This window comes from Phyllostomus discolor, chromosome 3 (assembly GCF_004126475.2).
Source record: "Phyllostomus discolor isolate MPI-MPIP mPhyDis1 chromosome 3, mPhyDis1.pri.v3, whole genome shotgun sequence".
In the NCBI taxonomy this organism is placed as follows: Eukaryota; Metazoa; Chordata; class Mammalia; order Chiroptera; family Phyllostomidae; genus Phyllostomus; species Phyllostomus discolor.
This window is the reverse complement of record NC_040905.2, coordinates 194,150,926-194,166,406: the sequence shown is the minus strand read 5'-3', so window position 1 is coordinate 194,166,406 and position 15,481 is coordinate 194,150,926. Positions and strand designations below refer to the sequence as shown.

At 49.8% G+C, this 15,481-nt stretch overlaps 3 protein-coding genes across 5 annotated transcripts in view; 2 read left to right on the top strand and 1 right to left on the bottom strand.

Annotated features, from left to right (window-relative positions):
• The window catches only part of ELP1 (elongator complex protein 1), a 59,932-nt gene extending 56,918 nt beyond the window's left edge, over positions 1–3,014 (top strand). For 2 of the 3 annotated variants that reach the window (XM_036022014.1, XM_036022013.1), the window contains exon 37: positions 1,666–3,014. In XM_036022014.1, the coding sequence (XP_035877907.1) occupies positions 1,666–1,736 (71 nt within the window). In that variant the 3' untranslated portion in view covers positions 1,737–3,014. The remainder of the gene's footprint in view (positions 1–1,665) is intronic. The other variant, XM_028511479.2, reaches the window with a different exon arrangement.
• Positions 3,015–5,960: 2,946 nt separating this feature from the next.
• Positions 5,961–7,449, bottom strand: ACTL7A (actin like 7A). The gene has a single exon (XM_028523441.2). The coding sequence runs from the start codon at positions 7,447–7,449 to the stop codon at positions 6,130–6,132; it is 1,320 nt and encodes a 439-aa protein (XP_028379242.1). The 3' UTR covers positions 5,961–6,129.
• Positions 7,450–12,372: 4,923 nt separating this feature from the next.
• ACTL7B (actin like 7B) lies at positions 12,373–14,880 on the top strand. Its single transcript, XM_028526547.2, has one exon. It carries the CDS (start codon positions 13,545–13,547, stop codon positions 14,796–14,798), a length of 1,254 nt encoding a protein of 417 aa, XP_028382348.1. The 5' UTR covers positions 12,373–13,544; the 3' UTR covers positions 14,799–14,880.
• Positions 14,881–15,481: the final 601 nt, after the last annotated feature.

Below are 15,481 nucleotides of genomic sequence, written 5' to 3'. Positions count from 1 at the left end.
AGTCCCCCGTTCTGTGCCAGGAAACCCAGACACGGGAGTGTGGGAGGTGCCCGTCCCACTGCCACCCAGCCCGTCAGAGGGCCGACTTCCTGGCCAGAAGCCGGTGCTCGCTGTTTACTCTTGGTTACGTCTAGGGATCCAATGTCGTCATAGTTGTGCCTGATTTTTTAATAAGATAGAATATATTTTCATAACTTATTTAAAAAAAAACAGATAAAATCTCAAAGTTTAATCACTACTCAACAGAAAATTGTGGGCCTTGTTGACAGTGAATTTATTTAAGTTGTCTTTTCCAGTATAAGAATTCTTAAACAAGCAGAATCTCCTGTGGTCTTCTTATCAATATATATTTTTTTGTGCGAGCCACTAGGGAGCAGTGATTGCGTGTGAAATTATGAAACTGATATGATTAGTAGAAAAATCTGGAATATGTTAAAGGAAATTAAAATTTGATGATTTCTAATCATGTGTAAATGTATGTGTATTTGTGTATAATGTGAAAACCATGTTTTTAAAAACTTTCTCGAGCATTTTTCTCACATTGTTAAATATTCTTGGAAATAAGTTTTAATGGATGTGTGGCTCCCACATATAGGTGTACTGTTGGAAGTTTATCAGGCACCCTGCTAAGACAGAACGTCTTTATGTATACATATTTTCTTATATCTCTGCTTCCTATATATGATTCTTGCCCTGGCTGGTGTGGCTCAATGGATTGAGTGCTGGCCTGTGGACTGAAAGGTCCCTGGTTCGATTCCTGAACAGGGCACATGCCTAGGTTGCAGTCCAGGTCCCCCACTGGGGATATGCAGGAGGCAATAATCAATGTTTCTCTCCCTTTCTTTCTCCTTTGTTTCCCCTCTTTCTAAAAATAAAAATAAATAAATAAATAAACCTGTATATGGTTCTTGTTTAGGTAAGAGGCTCTACAAATCTAACTAAAATAGGGACATTTACATTGATCATTGTATTTGTAGAATTTTTCAAAAATATTTTATTTCTTTATTTTTAGAGAGAAGGGAGGGGAAAAGGGAGGGAGAGAAACATCAGTGTATAGTTGCCTCTTGTGCACCCCCGACTGTAGACCTGGCCTGCAGCCCAGGCAAGTGCCCTGACTGGGAATCGAACCAGCGACCCTTTGGTTTGAAGGCTAGCACTCAATCCACTGAGCCACACCAGCCAGGGCAATTTGTAGAAATTTTTTTTTTATCAGAAAGGATTTTCTTTCCTGTAACTTTACTTACTGAATACATGCCACCAGGTTTCTTTTACTCTTACAATTGAGGTAAATTTTACATACAGTCAAATGTATAGATTTTAGGTATACAGAGTTTGATGGGATTAATGTAATATGGCCATTAACGTAATGAAACTACCACTGCCGCCACCCATCTGAAATATAGAGCATTCTTTGACTTTGACTCCCTGGGCAGGCATTTTTCTCCAGCTCTCCCGTGTGCCTGAAGTTGTAATGGAATTCCTCTCCCGGGGCAGGCCTCCAGGCTGTGTTTGCTCAGAGCAGAGGTTGTAAGGCCGTAGAAACAACCCTCATTCTGAGTGTCACGTAGGTGCAGAGCTCGGTGACCTAGCTTTAGGTGAGAGTTACTGCCTCAGCTTCCGCCAACAAGAACCAGTGTGTTCTCTCACAGTCTCCTTCCTTTTCACTAGATGCCGAGCTCTTCATACCCCCGAAGATCAACAAAAGGACCCAGTGGAAACTGAGCCTTTTAGAGTGACAGATCCTGTTCAGGAGGACCCTGCCAGAGAAGACCGTCTTCTTTCCACTCCTCACTCCTCGAGGCCTGGCTGCCGAGAACTGGGAAGAGTAAGACAATTGCTCTGCCTGCCGTAGCATTGCCGAGAGCTGCTCTGTCCAGGAAACTGCTGGAGACACCAAGCAATTCTATTTTCTTTTGTTTTGCATAGAGTTTTAATTAGCAAAACTTTAATCTTTAACCAGTATAGCATCATTGTGTAAGAATTACTGTTCTTTTATTTAGTACTGTTGAAGAGCACATTTCTGGTATTTATGGTGATCAGGAGATGGAGTTGCATTCCCAGTTACATGTCTGATTCGTATTGGGACCTTAGACAAGTCACACAATGAACCTGTGCCTCAGTTAACTGGGAATAATGACTCTTGGCTTCTACCTCAAACATGTGAAGAAACGTAAAATAATGTTTTTTAATTGCTTTGTGTTCCTGGAGGGGAGAGCATTCTGTATAAACAACATGGCTGTTAGTACTACTAACGTTTGGCACATCTAATCACTTGACTTTTTCGCCTTGAACTAAAGCAGAATAAAAAGCTAAAACTATCCTTTGACATTCCAAGGTTTCCCTGTGCTAACAGCTGTTATTTTGTAATATCTTACCTGGACATGTTCTTCCAGTTACAACTGGGCTGAGCCTCCTGTCACCGCAGTGTGCATAGGGACTATTTTCACTGCCTGCGAGTTTTCCGCTGCAGTCATCAGAACAGATGAGAACTCCTGAGACAGTATCGTGCACGTTTGTCACTGCGAGCTGTGGCACGCACAGTTGTAAGTCATTCCTTTTACTCCAGACACTGCTTCTGTTAATGTCATGTTGTTGTCAGTGTCTAGAGACCATTTCATTTATTTTTCAGTATGGTACTCAACTGACCTCTGTCTTTTAGTTATTTTCTTTGAAAGGAATGTGAGCGTGTTCTCTTTTTGGTCAGTCTAGAAAAAGCTCATGTCATTTCGACAGTAGTTTTGTGGCTGATTCTTAGGTAAGGTTAAAAATCTCTTCCATGCCTTTAATACCAGAATCAGACCTTCATTACTACGTAGCAACTAACAGAAAATACTGCCTTTGATTCTCAGAGTATTGGTATATCCAGAAATGTAATGAAGACTTTTCTTAATGTAGCAAAATATTAGTTATAGAATGTAGGTATGTTCACTGAATAATTTGACTTTTCTGTGTGTCTGAAAATTTTCACAAAATATTAGAAAAAAAGGAGATATAAAGATATACTCTGCTTTGGAGAAACTTTTTGACTGGCCCCCATATGGATTTGCTGTAGTTAAGTGCCCGGCACTGAAAGGCCGCGGTGCTTGGTGACAGCCCTTCGGCCCAGGGAGATGAGCGTGGCGACTGGTCTCTGTTCCTGTGAGCTGCAGTGAAGGGTCCCCCGCTGAGGGATGGGCAACAGGAAATGTGTCTGGTGATCATAGTGGGACTTCACGGATGATCAGTTTTCTTAAAATAACATGCTGAGGCAACAAGAAGGAATTTGCGTGAACTCTTTCAGTTCAAATTACTGTCAATTACTCTCTCTCTGATGGAAGCAAGATGGAATTTTTTTCATTTGGAGAAGCAGCGGGTGGGAGCAGACCTTCCAAACTGAAGGCAAAGTCAAGGAAGAATTCCTAGTGAAAAATGCAGTGTGTGGGAAAAAGAGAAATCCGTGGAGTGATGAATGCTTCATTTGGGGAAAAAATCCTGTCAAGTTCTAGAAAAGAGTATATAACTCCTCCCCCAAATTTGGAGTCTGCCCCAAAGCAAGTTCATGCTGCAGTGAGCTAAAAGCCTTCATTCTTGTATTGGTTCCATTGAGTCAGCATTGCTCAGCCGCTCCAGACACGAAGAGGTGACTTCCAGAGGACTGTCTCCCAGAAGCAAAGTACGTTTTAAATTTACACTCCTTGCAAAAAAGAAAACAAAAAAAAAGAAGAAGAAGGCAGGAGCTAATGTTTTCATCACGTCTTTGTGAGTCTAGCTTGGTGTCATTTGTTAGCACTGCCACATACACTGTTTGTAAACATTTTCCCTATACACACATATATACACATGTGCACACATTTGAGGGATTTTTAATGGCCTTAATTGAAGAAGGTGTTTTAAAAATAAAACTGCTGATTTTTCACAATCCAAGGAAACCACAAGTTTGGGAATCCGACTTAGCTCCCCTCTCGCACCACCCCTGGGCTGTGCTGGCCCATGAACCTCTGTGTTTCACTAGAAGTACCTCCTGGACAAGCCCCTGGGAGTCTCTGGTTGTGCCTACTTGTCGGTCATGTTTGTTAGCAACTGGGGTGAGCACGAACATCTTAGAAGCTAAGTGACCGCGAATATCCAAGGTTCTGAGGACCAGCCGGAGCTAGCACTGTGCTGTTTGGCAACACCAAAGACCTGCTCTGGATTCCCGTGTTCTTTCTGCTCCCCTGGCGCTTGTGTGTGCCTAATGGTAGGCCGCTCCACCATTACTCGTTTGGCTCTGAAGTCCCAGGAGCTTGACAACCAAGTTCCAGAATAACTTAAGATGTCCTCCTGGCTTGCAGGAAAGAACAAAGCCATGAATCCATCCATTTTAGTGTCCTTGGACACAGTCATTTAATCTCACTGACTCTTGCTGTGCTACAGCCTGTGTGCCCATTGGGTTTCTCAGCCTTGGCACTTGTGACACTTTGGGTCATGTCATTCTTTGTTGCAGGAGGCTGTCTTGCCCATTGTAGGGTGTTTGGCCACATCCATGGCCTCCGCTCTCTGGATGCCAGTATCACATACTGCCCACTCCTGTTATAGCAACCCAAAATATCCTCAGACGTTGCCAGCAAACCACTGGGCTAAGACTTCCAAATACTAAAGAGCATTCACTTATTTGGGAAGAGGATTCTTTTTTTTCTACAAGGGCGTAAGGATCAAGTGAGGGAATTCATAAAAGTGTTTTAAAAAAGACTATGCAGTTGTTTAGCCTTATGTTGGTATCTTTCATTTTAAAGATTTATTTTAGAGAGAGAGGAAGGGCAAGAGAGGGAGAGAAACATTGACCAGTTGCCTCTCACACACATCCTCCCTCCATGGGGGACGAGGCCCGCACCCCAGGCACATGCCCCGACCAGGAATTGAATTGGCAGCCTTTCACTTTGGGGGCCAGTGCCCAACCAACTGAGCCATGCTTGTCAGAGCTGATACTTTTCATTTGAAAAGACAGAATGATGTTTGGGCCTAGGATGGCCTGGATATTCCCATCTTCTGGAGCCACCTCCCATGCCTCTCCATCATCAAGACCCTCACTTTTGGGAGGAAGGGTTCTTGACTTGGGTTATAGACCCTTAACAGATTTGAAGATAGGGTTTATGCATGATTGTTTTCCTCTAATCCCAGGTTTTATCACCCTGTCAAAGAGGTTCAAAGATTAAGAATCAACCAAACTTCAACCCACCCATCAGTGAATGTTGACCGTGTTGACCTTGAGTGGTTTGGGCAGAAACAGATGAACATACACACGTCCTTCTCATGTCAGTGTCCCCAGCTCCTAGCTGATCTGAGCCGCCCAGCTGCAGGAACTCCGGTGCGTGTCTGTGGCTACCTCTGCTCTCCTACTCCAGCCTGCTGGTGCCTGCCAGCTGTGCTCACGCACCAGGCCTGGACCCAGAGTCTACCGTGCGTGTCTTTCAGGCTATCTAGGTAGGCAGACCTGGGGGCTATGAGCGTGGCTCTGTAGGGCCTTTTCCCCTGCCATGGTAGAGATGCCGCAGCTCTCCTGTGAGTGCTTGAAAGTGTGCCTTTGGAGGGGTGGGGGGCCGGGTGCAGGAGGTTCCAGACCATAGTAAGATTGGGCTCCTATAAGAGAGAAGTCTACAAGGTAATCCTAACAACACTGGTGATCCCCTCCTGGAGGCCAGACGCTGGTATTCAGGTGCTTTGTGAGAGATGGGACCACGGCAGTGTACTTCCTATTGGTGTTCATCAGGAGGGATCTTCTGCATCACTGCAGCGTGTGATTGGTCGGCACACCCCGTTCCAAGCAGATTTTAACAATACAGTAGTTCCTACAGTGGGAAGTACACAAAATAAGGGCCACCCTAATTTTAGAGCTAGTTTCTCCCAAGAACATTCAAGCAGGTAACGTGTGAAGCATGTCTTTTCTACCATCCCATCCCCTGCCTCTGCTTTTGTGTTGGCAAATACTTATTTTGAGGCAGAGCTGCACGTACGTTCTTGTTAACTCAGGAAGCAGAGAAACACACTGCGGAGGGGAACAGACTGTTTAATCCCGCCTGAGCGAGTGTGCTGGCTCGGCTCCCTGCATGTGGGGAGGTGCTCACCCGGCAGAGCGGGCGCAGGGCAGCCGCAGCGACCACGCTGCATGAGAGTTCAGAAGCACCTTCTGTAGAGGAAGCAAGGCCCGTGCTCCTCGTACTCAAAGCGGTGGACCCACAGTGCCTGGAAGCCCTGGAGCGACGCCAGGATGGAGCCACCCGTCCACACTGCAGTGTCTCTTTCAGGCAACACGTTGACCTGGGGGTTGTCATGGGGACACAAGCTGCTCAGCTCCTTCTGCAGACGGTTAGGGAGACCTCTGAGCATAGTGCTGCCCCCGCAGAGCAGGATGTTCCCCATGAGGTCCCGTTTGAGGGCGATGTCGCACTTGTTGAGGCAGGACACCGTCTGGGTGTGGAGGCCCAGCTGCATGGACTTGATCAGAGACGGCTTGAAGAACATCTCCGAGCAGAGGAACCTCTCCTGGCCCAGGCTGATCTGCTGCCCGTCCGGCAGAGTGTACTGGGTCGTGTGCGCAGTAGCTGGGACTTTCTTCTCTTCGATGGGGTCGAGGGCCACGAAGCAGTGTGTCTTCTTGATGTCCTCCACGATGCCCATCTGGTCCTCAGTGAAGTGCTTTCCATGATAGTTCATCAGGTCCATCAGATAGGCTGTCAGGTCAGAGCCTGCATAGTCCAGCCGTCCCGTGATGCTGGGCAAAGGATAGCCTTCAAAGATGGGGACCACGTAGGACACGCCGTGGCCGACCTCCACGATCAGGCCGGAGGTCTTGCCGTAGGAGTACATGGACAGGCGGGACTGGTAGGCGATGTGCATCGCGGGCATTCTGAAGGTCTCAAACAGCATTTCGGCATACTTCTCTCTGTTGCTGTGCGGGCTCAGGGGTGGGTCCGAAACCAAGACCGCGTGCTCCTCGGGGGCGATCTTCATCTCTTGCTGGAAGAGATATTCCCAGATCGCCTGCACAGAATCCCAGTCCACGATGATGCCATGCCGCAGAGGGTTGATTAGCTTGAGATGAACCTCCGGATTGAGGAGCTCCCGCCCCACGAATGTCTGTTTGCGGCTGTCCCCCATTTTGGTGGTCTCCGTGCAGGACTTGCCCACCGTCGATGAGATCTTGTGGCTGGGCTTTGGCAGCCCGGCGAAGCCACATTTACAGTAGCCAGTGCCAAGGTCCACGACCACAGCCTTGGTCACCTTTACCGTGGGCTTCTCATTGGCCTCTGCTGCTTTGGTAGGTTCTGGCTCCGAACGGGTGTGGTGGACCCACACAGCCCGCTTGGCGGGGCCATCCTTCAGGAAGTCCGTCTGCAGGACCTGGGTGTTCGTGGGGGCCTGTTCGCCCTTCCTATTGTCAGGCCCGTCGCCCGTGACTGCTGCCGGGGGGGCCCACGTGCTATCAAGAGCCATCTTGCTCCCAGGGAGTTCCTTGATCCCACTGGCTTCAGAGCCTGAGAGGCTAAATCAGAGGGCACCTTGAGAATTTTCCCAAAGATGACATCATTGATTATGACATAATCATGACCTGGGGCTTTCTAGGTACTGGGAAACTTTGTCCTACGTTAGAGTCGATTTGGGTAGTATTTTTGAGGCGATTCACCTTTTTCTAAATTTTGTAGTCAACCTCGTTCATCGAGTCAATATTTACTGAGGGTTTGCTCTGTGTAAGGTAGCTGGGAATAGAAGGCAGAAGTAAAAAAGAAAATTCTCTGTCCTTGTAGAGTTGACATTTTAATCAGTGGGAACTGGGGAGACACAGACAATAACTGAAAAGGGACGAGGAGGGTGGCCGTGGTAGGGCGCCCGGGCAGGGCCCCCAGAGACAGGGGCACTGAGGGAAGACCTGCAGGGGGCAAGGGAGAGAGCCTTGGGTCTGTCCAAGCAACGGACACAGAGGAGCGGAAGCAGACATGCTTCTGACGAGCTGGAGCAGGGGTCGGCACATGTGGGCCTGCGGCCCGTGTTTGTGAATAAAATGTTATTGGGACACAGCCGCTGTCTGCGGCTGCATTTGTTGAGTCATTGCGACAAGGGCCTGTATGGCTCCCAAAGCTGAACATAAATATTGCCTACCTGGCCTTTTCCAGAAAAAGCTTGCCAGCCCCCAAGTTAGAGGATTCCAAGAAGGCGAGTGTGGCTGGAGTGGAGAGGGTAAGGTAAAAGACATGGCATAGGGGAACTAAGGGGGCAGGAAGGGTGAGCAGCTCACGTTGGGCCTCCTGGGCCATGGCGAGGACTTGGGCTCTGACTCCCCGTGAAGTCAGCACCAGGGGACTCTGAGCAGGGAGTTAACACCATCTGATTTAGCTCTCAGCAAGAGTAATTGCTGCCATGGTGATTGGGCCAAGAATTTTTATCTCCTGTATTCCTTACAACAATCTGCAGAATTATTTTTGGACACCTATTTGTACACACATTTATTCTTCACCTGGGCCAGTAGGTCGGCAATGAAATTAGACCTTATGGAGTCCCACTGATGAGAACATGGAGGCTCTCAAGTGCATAACTCACCCCACTGATGGTCCAGCCAGCAGCAAGCTCTCCTGATGACAGCTTCTTCCCAGGGGTGAGCTGTAGACAAACCTTGATGGGACCGACACAGGTCTCTGAGGCTGCCCAGACACCGCCTCCCGTGCCGTCTCTGAAGCTGGGCTTGTTGGTGCTGACACCTGCCGCTCTCCAGGCACCCAGAATCCAGCCTTACGCTGTGCAGCCACATGCTCCTCATGAAAGGCAGCCACTACAGTGGTGGGCTTCCTCCTTTAAGGAAATTAGTTACTGGGGGTGTTCTTGGCTCCTTGTGGGCTGCGAGAGAAGACAAGGACCGAGCCCAGTCTCATGAGCCTTGTGACTGAGGGCAGCAGCCAAGCTGTCATTTTAGAAACAAAATCTCAGCTTCTTGGTTCATTGGGTATGGGGTGAGAGCGCATAGAGTTTTGAAAGAATAGGAAAGTGCTTTTCTGTGTACCTGGCTGCCTGAAAAATAGTTTTCTTGCCTCTGCCCTTCGGGGCTTTCTATGGCCAACTTGTATTGTTTGACTTTACTTCAAAAGAACTTACACGATAAGGCATCTTTAATTTAGAATCATCTGTGTTCCTTCTCAACCCTTCTTGAATGTTGAGAATCTGCAGCTGTTTGGTACATTTTTCTGCCCTGGATTCCTGGAGGGATCTGTATTCGTTTTCTATTGCTGCTGTAACAAATCCACAAATTTAATGGCTTAAAACACAAATTTATTATCATTCTGGAGGTCAGAAACCCACGGTTAGTGGACTAAAAGCAAGGTGTCAGCAGGGCCTGCTTCCTTCTGGAGGCCCCAGGGTCTAACCCTTCCCTTGCCTTTTCCAGCTCTCAGAGGCCGCCCACATTCCTCATCTTGTGGCCCCTTCCTTCACTTTAGAGACCTCTCAGACTTTGACTTCTTTGTCACACCTCTGACCTGTGCCCTCCTGTCTCCTTGTCAGTACGACCCTTGTGATTCCTTTGAGCCTGCCTGGGTATTCCAGGGTAGTTAACCATCTGAAACTCCCTAACTCACACCTCTGCAAAGTCCCCTTTGCCATGAAAGGTAACATAGTCACAGGTGCCAGGGATGAAGATGGTGAACAGTTTCCAAGGGCCATTGTTCCCCTGGCACTCAACCCGTGCACCCCACTTCACTGAGACACTCAAATCCTGATACTCTGTTTCACGTGCTCCTCCCCCTGCCTGAGGTTGCCCATCCTTCCCCTTTTCTGTCGTCATAGGTGGGGGAGGTGCTGTGCCAGCTAAAGGCCAGTCACTCCACCGGGTCTGTCACAGGGTCCTCACGATCCATCCTCACGATCCGTCCTCAGGCTCCAGCCAGTGGACACTGTTCACTCCTTTTATTTTCCCTGCCAGGATATCGCATTCTTGCATGTTCTTTCCTAAGTGATACCCTTTCCGCCTTAGCTTCCATGTGACCCCTTGTGTCCCCTCTCTGCTCTCTGGGCCACCCCACAGTGGTATGATGGGAGAATATAGAGGCTGTGGGCACTGTGCACCCAGAACCTCCACCGCCTATCACACAGAGCCCTCACCTTGTCACTAGCCTTCTAGTGGGGTGCCTCAGGGTGGAGACTCGATTTGCTCAGGCTACCTTGGACTACATTTTCTCATTGGATCACACCTACTTTTGCTCCGATGGCCCAAGACCAAAACAAAAAAGAACAAACATAAAAAAAGGAGGTGATCCTTGAAAACAATCCCACGGTGACTGATATCTCAGTTCCTAGCTTCCAGTTTTGAGACACGACTCACCCTTGACCTTTGACATAGAGGTGAACCAGGCCCCTGTACTTCAGCAGGAGGGAAGAAAGAGAATCTAGTAAGGAAAAGGCCAAGATACAGCATTTCTTTTTTCATACGTGAAGATTCCTGGTTCCCACCCCAGCCTTACTGAATTGAAGTATTTCGAGCCGAGGACTGTTTAGCCCTAGAAATCCAACTCTTCAACGCTGACGTTGGGCACCCCTGAGTCAGGCGCTCCCAGCAAAGAAGAGTGTTCCTTGCCAAGGAGACACTGTGACCTCATTCCCAAAGCTCAGCCCCCACTGGAGTAACCCGAACACCAAGTGTGTGCCCATTTCCCTCGAGGTAGAAGGGAAAGGAGCTCTCTTCGGAGGGTGGAGAGACTCCACCGAGGACCCAAATCTGGATCTGGATCACTTCTCTTCCCGAGCTCCATTTACCACAGTCGAGCGGTCTCTAGGCCAGCACACCCCTGTCCAAGTCAGCATGCCCCGGTGGGAACACACTGTGTCCCTCTGTGTGAACTGCTCTTGCCCCTGCACTCTCTCTTCCTATATGAGGGGCCCCACCATCCCTCTGGCTGTTGAGACAGATGCCTGGAGGCAGTGGATAGGGGTCAAGTTGGTGAGGAGACACACCACTGTCATGATGAGAGTCAACTAACGTTTTGAGCAGTTTGCCCTAGGTCATACAGATTATACCAATAGTAATGAAGCTAGACTTGAACTCAGGTCTTTGGAGGGCAGTTCCTTACTCATCTTTCTATTCTGTACTGGCTTTCCACGAGGAATGGAAGAAGTGGGCTTGGGTTTCCGTGAGCATTGCTGTTAAGTTGCATGAGAATTGTCACGTGGAAGAATCAGCTTGCCCTGCACAACCTCAAATGTAGATCCAAGACCAATTAACGGCGTCTTCGGAGAGGTACATAGGTAACTCCAAGCAGAAGAAGAGTTTTGACTCACAGCTGTTCACGCCAGATCAAGTGTCCAGTCCTCAGGTTCTGTGATTTGTGACACCACCAGTGGAGCCTGGTGGCACTCATACCTGTGGTCCTCATAAAGTTGTTCTCCACATAACCCAGTTTCAGGGTGCCATGTTCCAAGAAACAGTTCAGCAAACAAAAATGCACAGGAGCTCTTCATGAACATTCTTACATACTCCATAGCAGTGTTAATTATGTCTTAAAACCCTCCTTTTCAGCCCCAGCTGCTGTGGCTCAGTGGATTGAACTCCGGCCTGTGAACCAAGGGTCACTGGTTCAATTCCCAATCAGGGCACATGCCTGGGTTGGGGGCCAGGGGATGTGCAAGAGGCAACAACACATTGATGCTTCTCTCCTTCTCTTTCTCCCTCCCTCCCCCTCTCTCTAAAAATAAATAAAATCTTAAATTTTCTTTCCTATCCATGTCACCTAATCCCTCAGCAAGGTCTGCTCTTCTTAATTCTGTTTGAAAACTCAGTCCCAGTTGTTTCTCTCCCCCTTTCCCCCCCTAATTTCTATATCACCATAGCCCTAATATTTTTGTTAGTTTGTTTTGGTAGGGCAGGGGGCAATTTGGGATGGAGGGCCCTATGGAAATCTAATGAATTTGTCCATTCTGGATGACAGAGTATCTTTCTTTGGGCAGAGGTAAGAGGTTCATCTTTCTCCCTTACTCTTCCCATCCAATCCAATCATCTAATGTAAGTGCAAGACTTGAGGCTAGAGGTGGTGCAGGAGCCAACCAGAGAAGGCCTCAAACTCAGATTGAATTGGGAGCCATCCAGTTGGATTAGATTCTACCTTCTAAACATTTTTAGAACATGTCCCTTGCTCTCTTCCACACAATCACATGTCTAGTTTCGGCCAGCTCTGAGTCTTACATGAATTTTTTTTTTTAATCCTTACCTGAGGAGATTTTTCATTGATTTTAGAGAGAGAGGAAGGGAGAAAGAGAAACAGCAATTGGTTGCCTCCCATATGCGCCCTGAAAACCGACTGAACCTGCAACCTAGGTATGAGCCCTGACTGGGAATTGAACCCACAACCTTTTGGTGTATGGGACAACACTTCAACCAACGGAGCCACACAGGCCAGGGCCAAGTTTTACAAGAATTTCTTCAGTTCTCCTTCCAAGTCTCAGAATTTTGCCTCTCTTTATTATAAACACAGATCTTTCTAAAATTTTCCCAGAAGTCAAATCTGACCACTCTCAGTCGTCATGGTTTGCCAGCTGTCCTCAACTTAATCCAAGCTCCCGCTCCTAGCGGTCGAGGCCCTCCCTGGTTGGCTCCGTGACCCCTCTAGCTTCGTCCATTCCTCCGAACACCTTACCTACAGGCAGTCGCCCACCGTGCCTCCCGTTGAACCTTTGCTCAGCTGTGCTTTCTGCTGGGGATGTCTTCTCCTCCTCTGAACTACCTGACAAATACCCGCACATCTTTCAGAACTTGACTTAGGCATCATCTCTTTAGGGAACCTCTGACTGCCTCCTTCCAGTGAGTGCTCCGTGTTTTGTGCACCTCTGCTCCCCCAGTAGACTTTCACCTGCAAACCCTTATGCATCTATTCCACCTTCTTCCCACGCAGACTGAGCACTGGCGGTGGCTGGGTTTCTCTCTGTCACCGTCAGGCTGTACTGGGCTGGACCCACCACAAACCATAGTAAATGTTGAAAGAAAGAATGAAAGTACTATTGGGGCCCTCACACTCTTTAGGGAGACCTGGTGCATTGGAATTGGATGAACTTGGGTTGAGGTACAAACACTCTAAGAGCTGCCTGCTCATGGGCAAGTAATTGGAATTCTGAGCCCAATTTCCGCCACTCTGCCTACCCGCGGGATTCTGCGAAATAACCTGTGAGGTTTCTGGTAAAGTGCCTGGCTTCCTGCAGCAGCTCAAATATGTATCACCCTGGCATCCCAGAAGCAGAGGAGAAGAAAGTGTCCAGTTAGTGAGCAGAGGGAGTGTAAGGGGACCAGGAGCAGAAACCCCTGAGACCCCAGTGTGCTTGGGTTTCTAAAACAGGGCTGGCCACCTGCTCTGTCCTGAGCAAAGTCAAGTTAGGCGGATGGGGGTGGGGTGATGGATCATGGTCCCCCAAGGCCAAGCCCTCCCCAGGCTGCTGGAATGGACCAGCCCCCAGTGACATCACAATCCTGAGTGGTTGCCAAGGCACTGCTGGAGGTGGGCCCTCCTTTCTCTCCACGGAGCTCTAGGATGTGATGTGAGAAAGGTGAGCAAGGAAGGCAGATGGCTTCGAGGAACAGCCAGAGCCCCGTGCCCATGGGCACGGCTCAGGGTGACCCTGGAGAGGCAGGAATGCTGTCAGCTCCCGATGCTGGCATTCGGGACACAGGTTCAGCTACTCAGCTGAAGACGAAGCCCAAGTATGTGCGCAAGATCAAGGCGCTCGTTATCGACCTGGGCTCGCAGTACTGCAAGTGTGGCTACGCAGGAGAGCCGAGGCCCACCTACTTCATCTCCTCCACGGTGGGCAAGCACTACTCCGAGGCGGCTGATGTGGGCGATGCCCGCAAGGAAACCTACGTGGGCCATGAGCTGCTCAACATGGAGGCACCTCTGAAGCTGGTTAACCCTCTAAAATGCGGCGTTGTGGTGGACTGGGACTGCGTCCAGAACATCTGGGAGTACATCTTCCACACCGCCATGAAGATCCCCCCGCAGGAGTATGCTGTGCTGGTGTCCGACCCCCCGCTCAGCCCCAGCAGTAACCGGGAGAAGTATGCGGAGCTCATGTTCGAGACCTTCGGCATCCCCGCCATGCACGTGGCGTCCCAGTCGCTGCTGTCCATCTACTCCTACGGCAAGACCACAGGGCTGGTGGTGGAGAGCGGGCACGGCGTCTCGCACGTGGTCCCCATCTCAGAGGGCAACGTGCTGCCAGGCCTGACTGGCCGCGTCGACTACGCCGGGGGCGACCTCACCAACTACCTGCTGCAGCTGCTCAACGAGGCCAGCCACAAGTTCACCGACGACCACCTGCACATCATCGAGCACATCAAGAAGACGTGCTGCTACTCGGCTTTGCTGCCGGAGAAAGAGCTTGGCCTGTCCCTGGAGGAGCTGCGCGTGGACTACGAGCTCCCGGACGGCAAGCTCATCACCATCGGCCGTGAGCGCGTGCAGTGCGCGGAGATGCTCTTCCAGCCCAGCCTGGTGGGCAGCACCCAGCCCGGCCTCCCTGCGCTCACAGCGACGTGCCTGGGCTGCTGCCAGGGGGAAGGATTCAAGGAGGAGATGGCCGCCAACGTGCTGCTGTGTGGCGGCTGCACCATGCTGGATGGCTTTCCTGAGCGCTTCCAGAGGGAGCTGAGCCTCCTGTGTCCTGGTGACAGCCCCACTGTGGCTGCGGCCCCCGAGAGGAAGACGTCCGTGTGGACGGGAGGCTCCATCCTGGCATCCCTACAGGCGTTCCAGCAGCTCTGGGTCAGCAAGGAAGAGTTTGAGGAGCGGGGCAGTGTGGCCATCTACACCAAGTGCTGAGCAGTGGCACCTGGACAGGCCAGGCCTTTGGGGACGACCTCAGGCCACTCTATACATTTACAGAATTTCACATAAAATTTTAATGCAGTGCTCTTGACTAGTCTGGATTTCTTGCTTTAATCTGGTAGCAGAAGGTGGTGGTTAGTTAGGAGTAGAGGTAGGAGCACCTTTGGCTCTTCTGAGTGGGGAGCATCAGGGGTGCCAGGCAGGTGGGTGGGGCTCTCCCCACTGGCCCCTCCCCTCATGAGGGTGACATCATCTCAGAGCTCAGAGTGCCGCTTCCTGTTCCATTAGTTCCTTGGTTGAAAACCCAATTCAGCACTCACATTGCTTCCTTGCCTGCCCTTGGACCAAGGGAGAAAAGAAGGCTCAGATTAAGGGATTAGTTAAGTCCCTTAGGGCAGTTAAGTGGTGGGCAGACACTCACCACCAGGTGTATGATGTCCAGTTCCAGTTTCTGGCCCCCGGTCGCCTGTCCAGAGCTTCATCATTGCTTGATTGCCCCAGGCACCCTCGCTGCCTGCCCCTTCAGAAGTGCAGCCCACAGGTATGTGTCTCCGGACTGTAAGGGGCCATTTTTGCCCACCCACCTTTCAACTTGAGCCAAAAAATTGCAGCTTTTTTTTTTTTTTTAAGTCACAAAGTAGAGCCAGTGAATCCACAGGATGCTGAAAACCCCAGGG

Bases quoted from the DNA above. Each gene is read 5' to 3' on its own strand.
- ACTL7A (XM_028523441.2), bottom strand. From the start codon at position 7,449: ATGGCTCTTGATAGCACGTGGGCCCCCCCGGCAGCAGTCACGGGCGAC.
- ACTL7B (XM_028526547.2), top strand. From the start codon at position 13,545: ATGGCTTCGAGGAACAGCCAGAGCCCCGTGCCCATGGGCACGGCTCAG.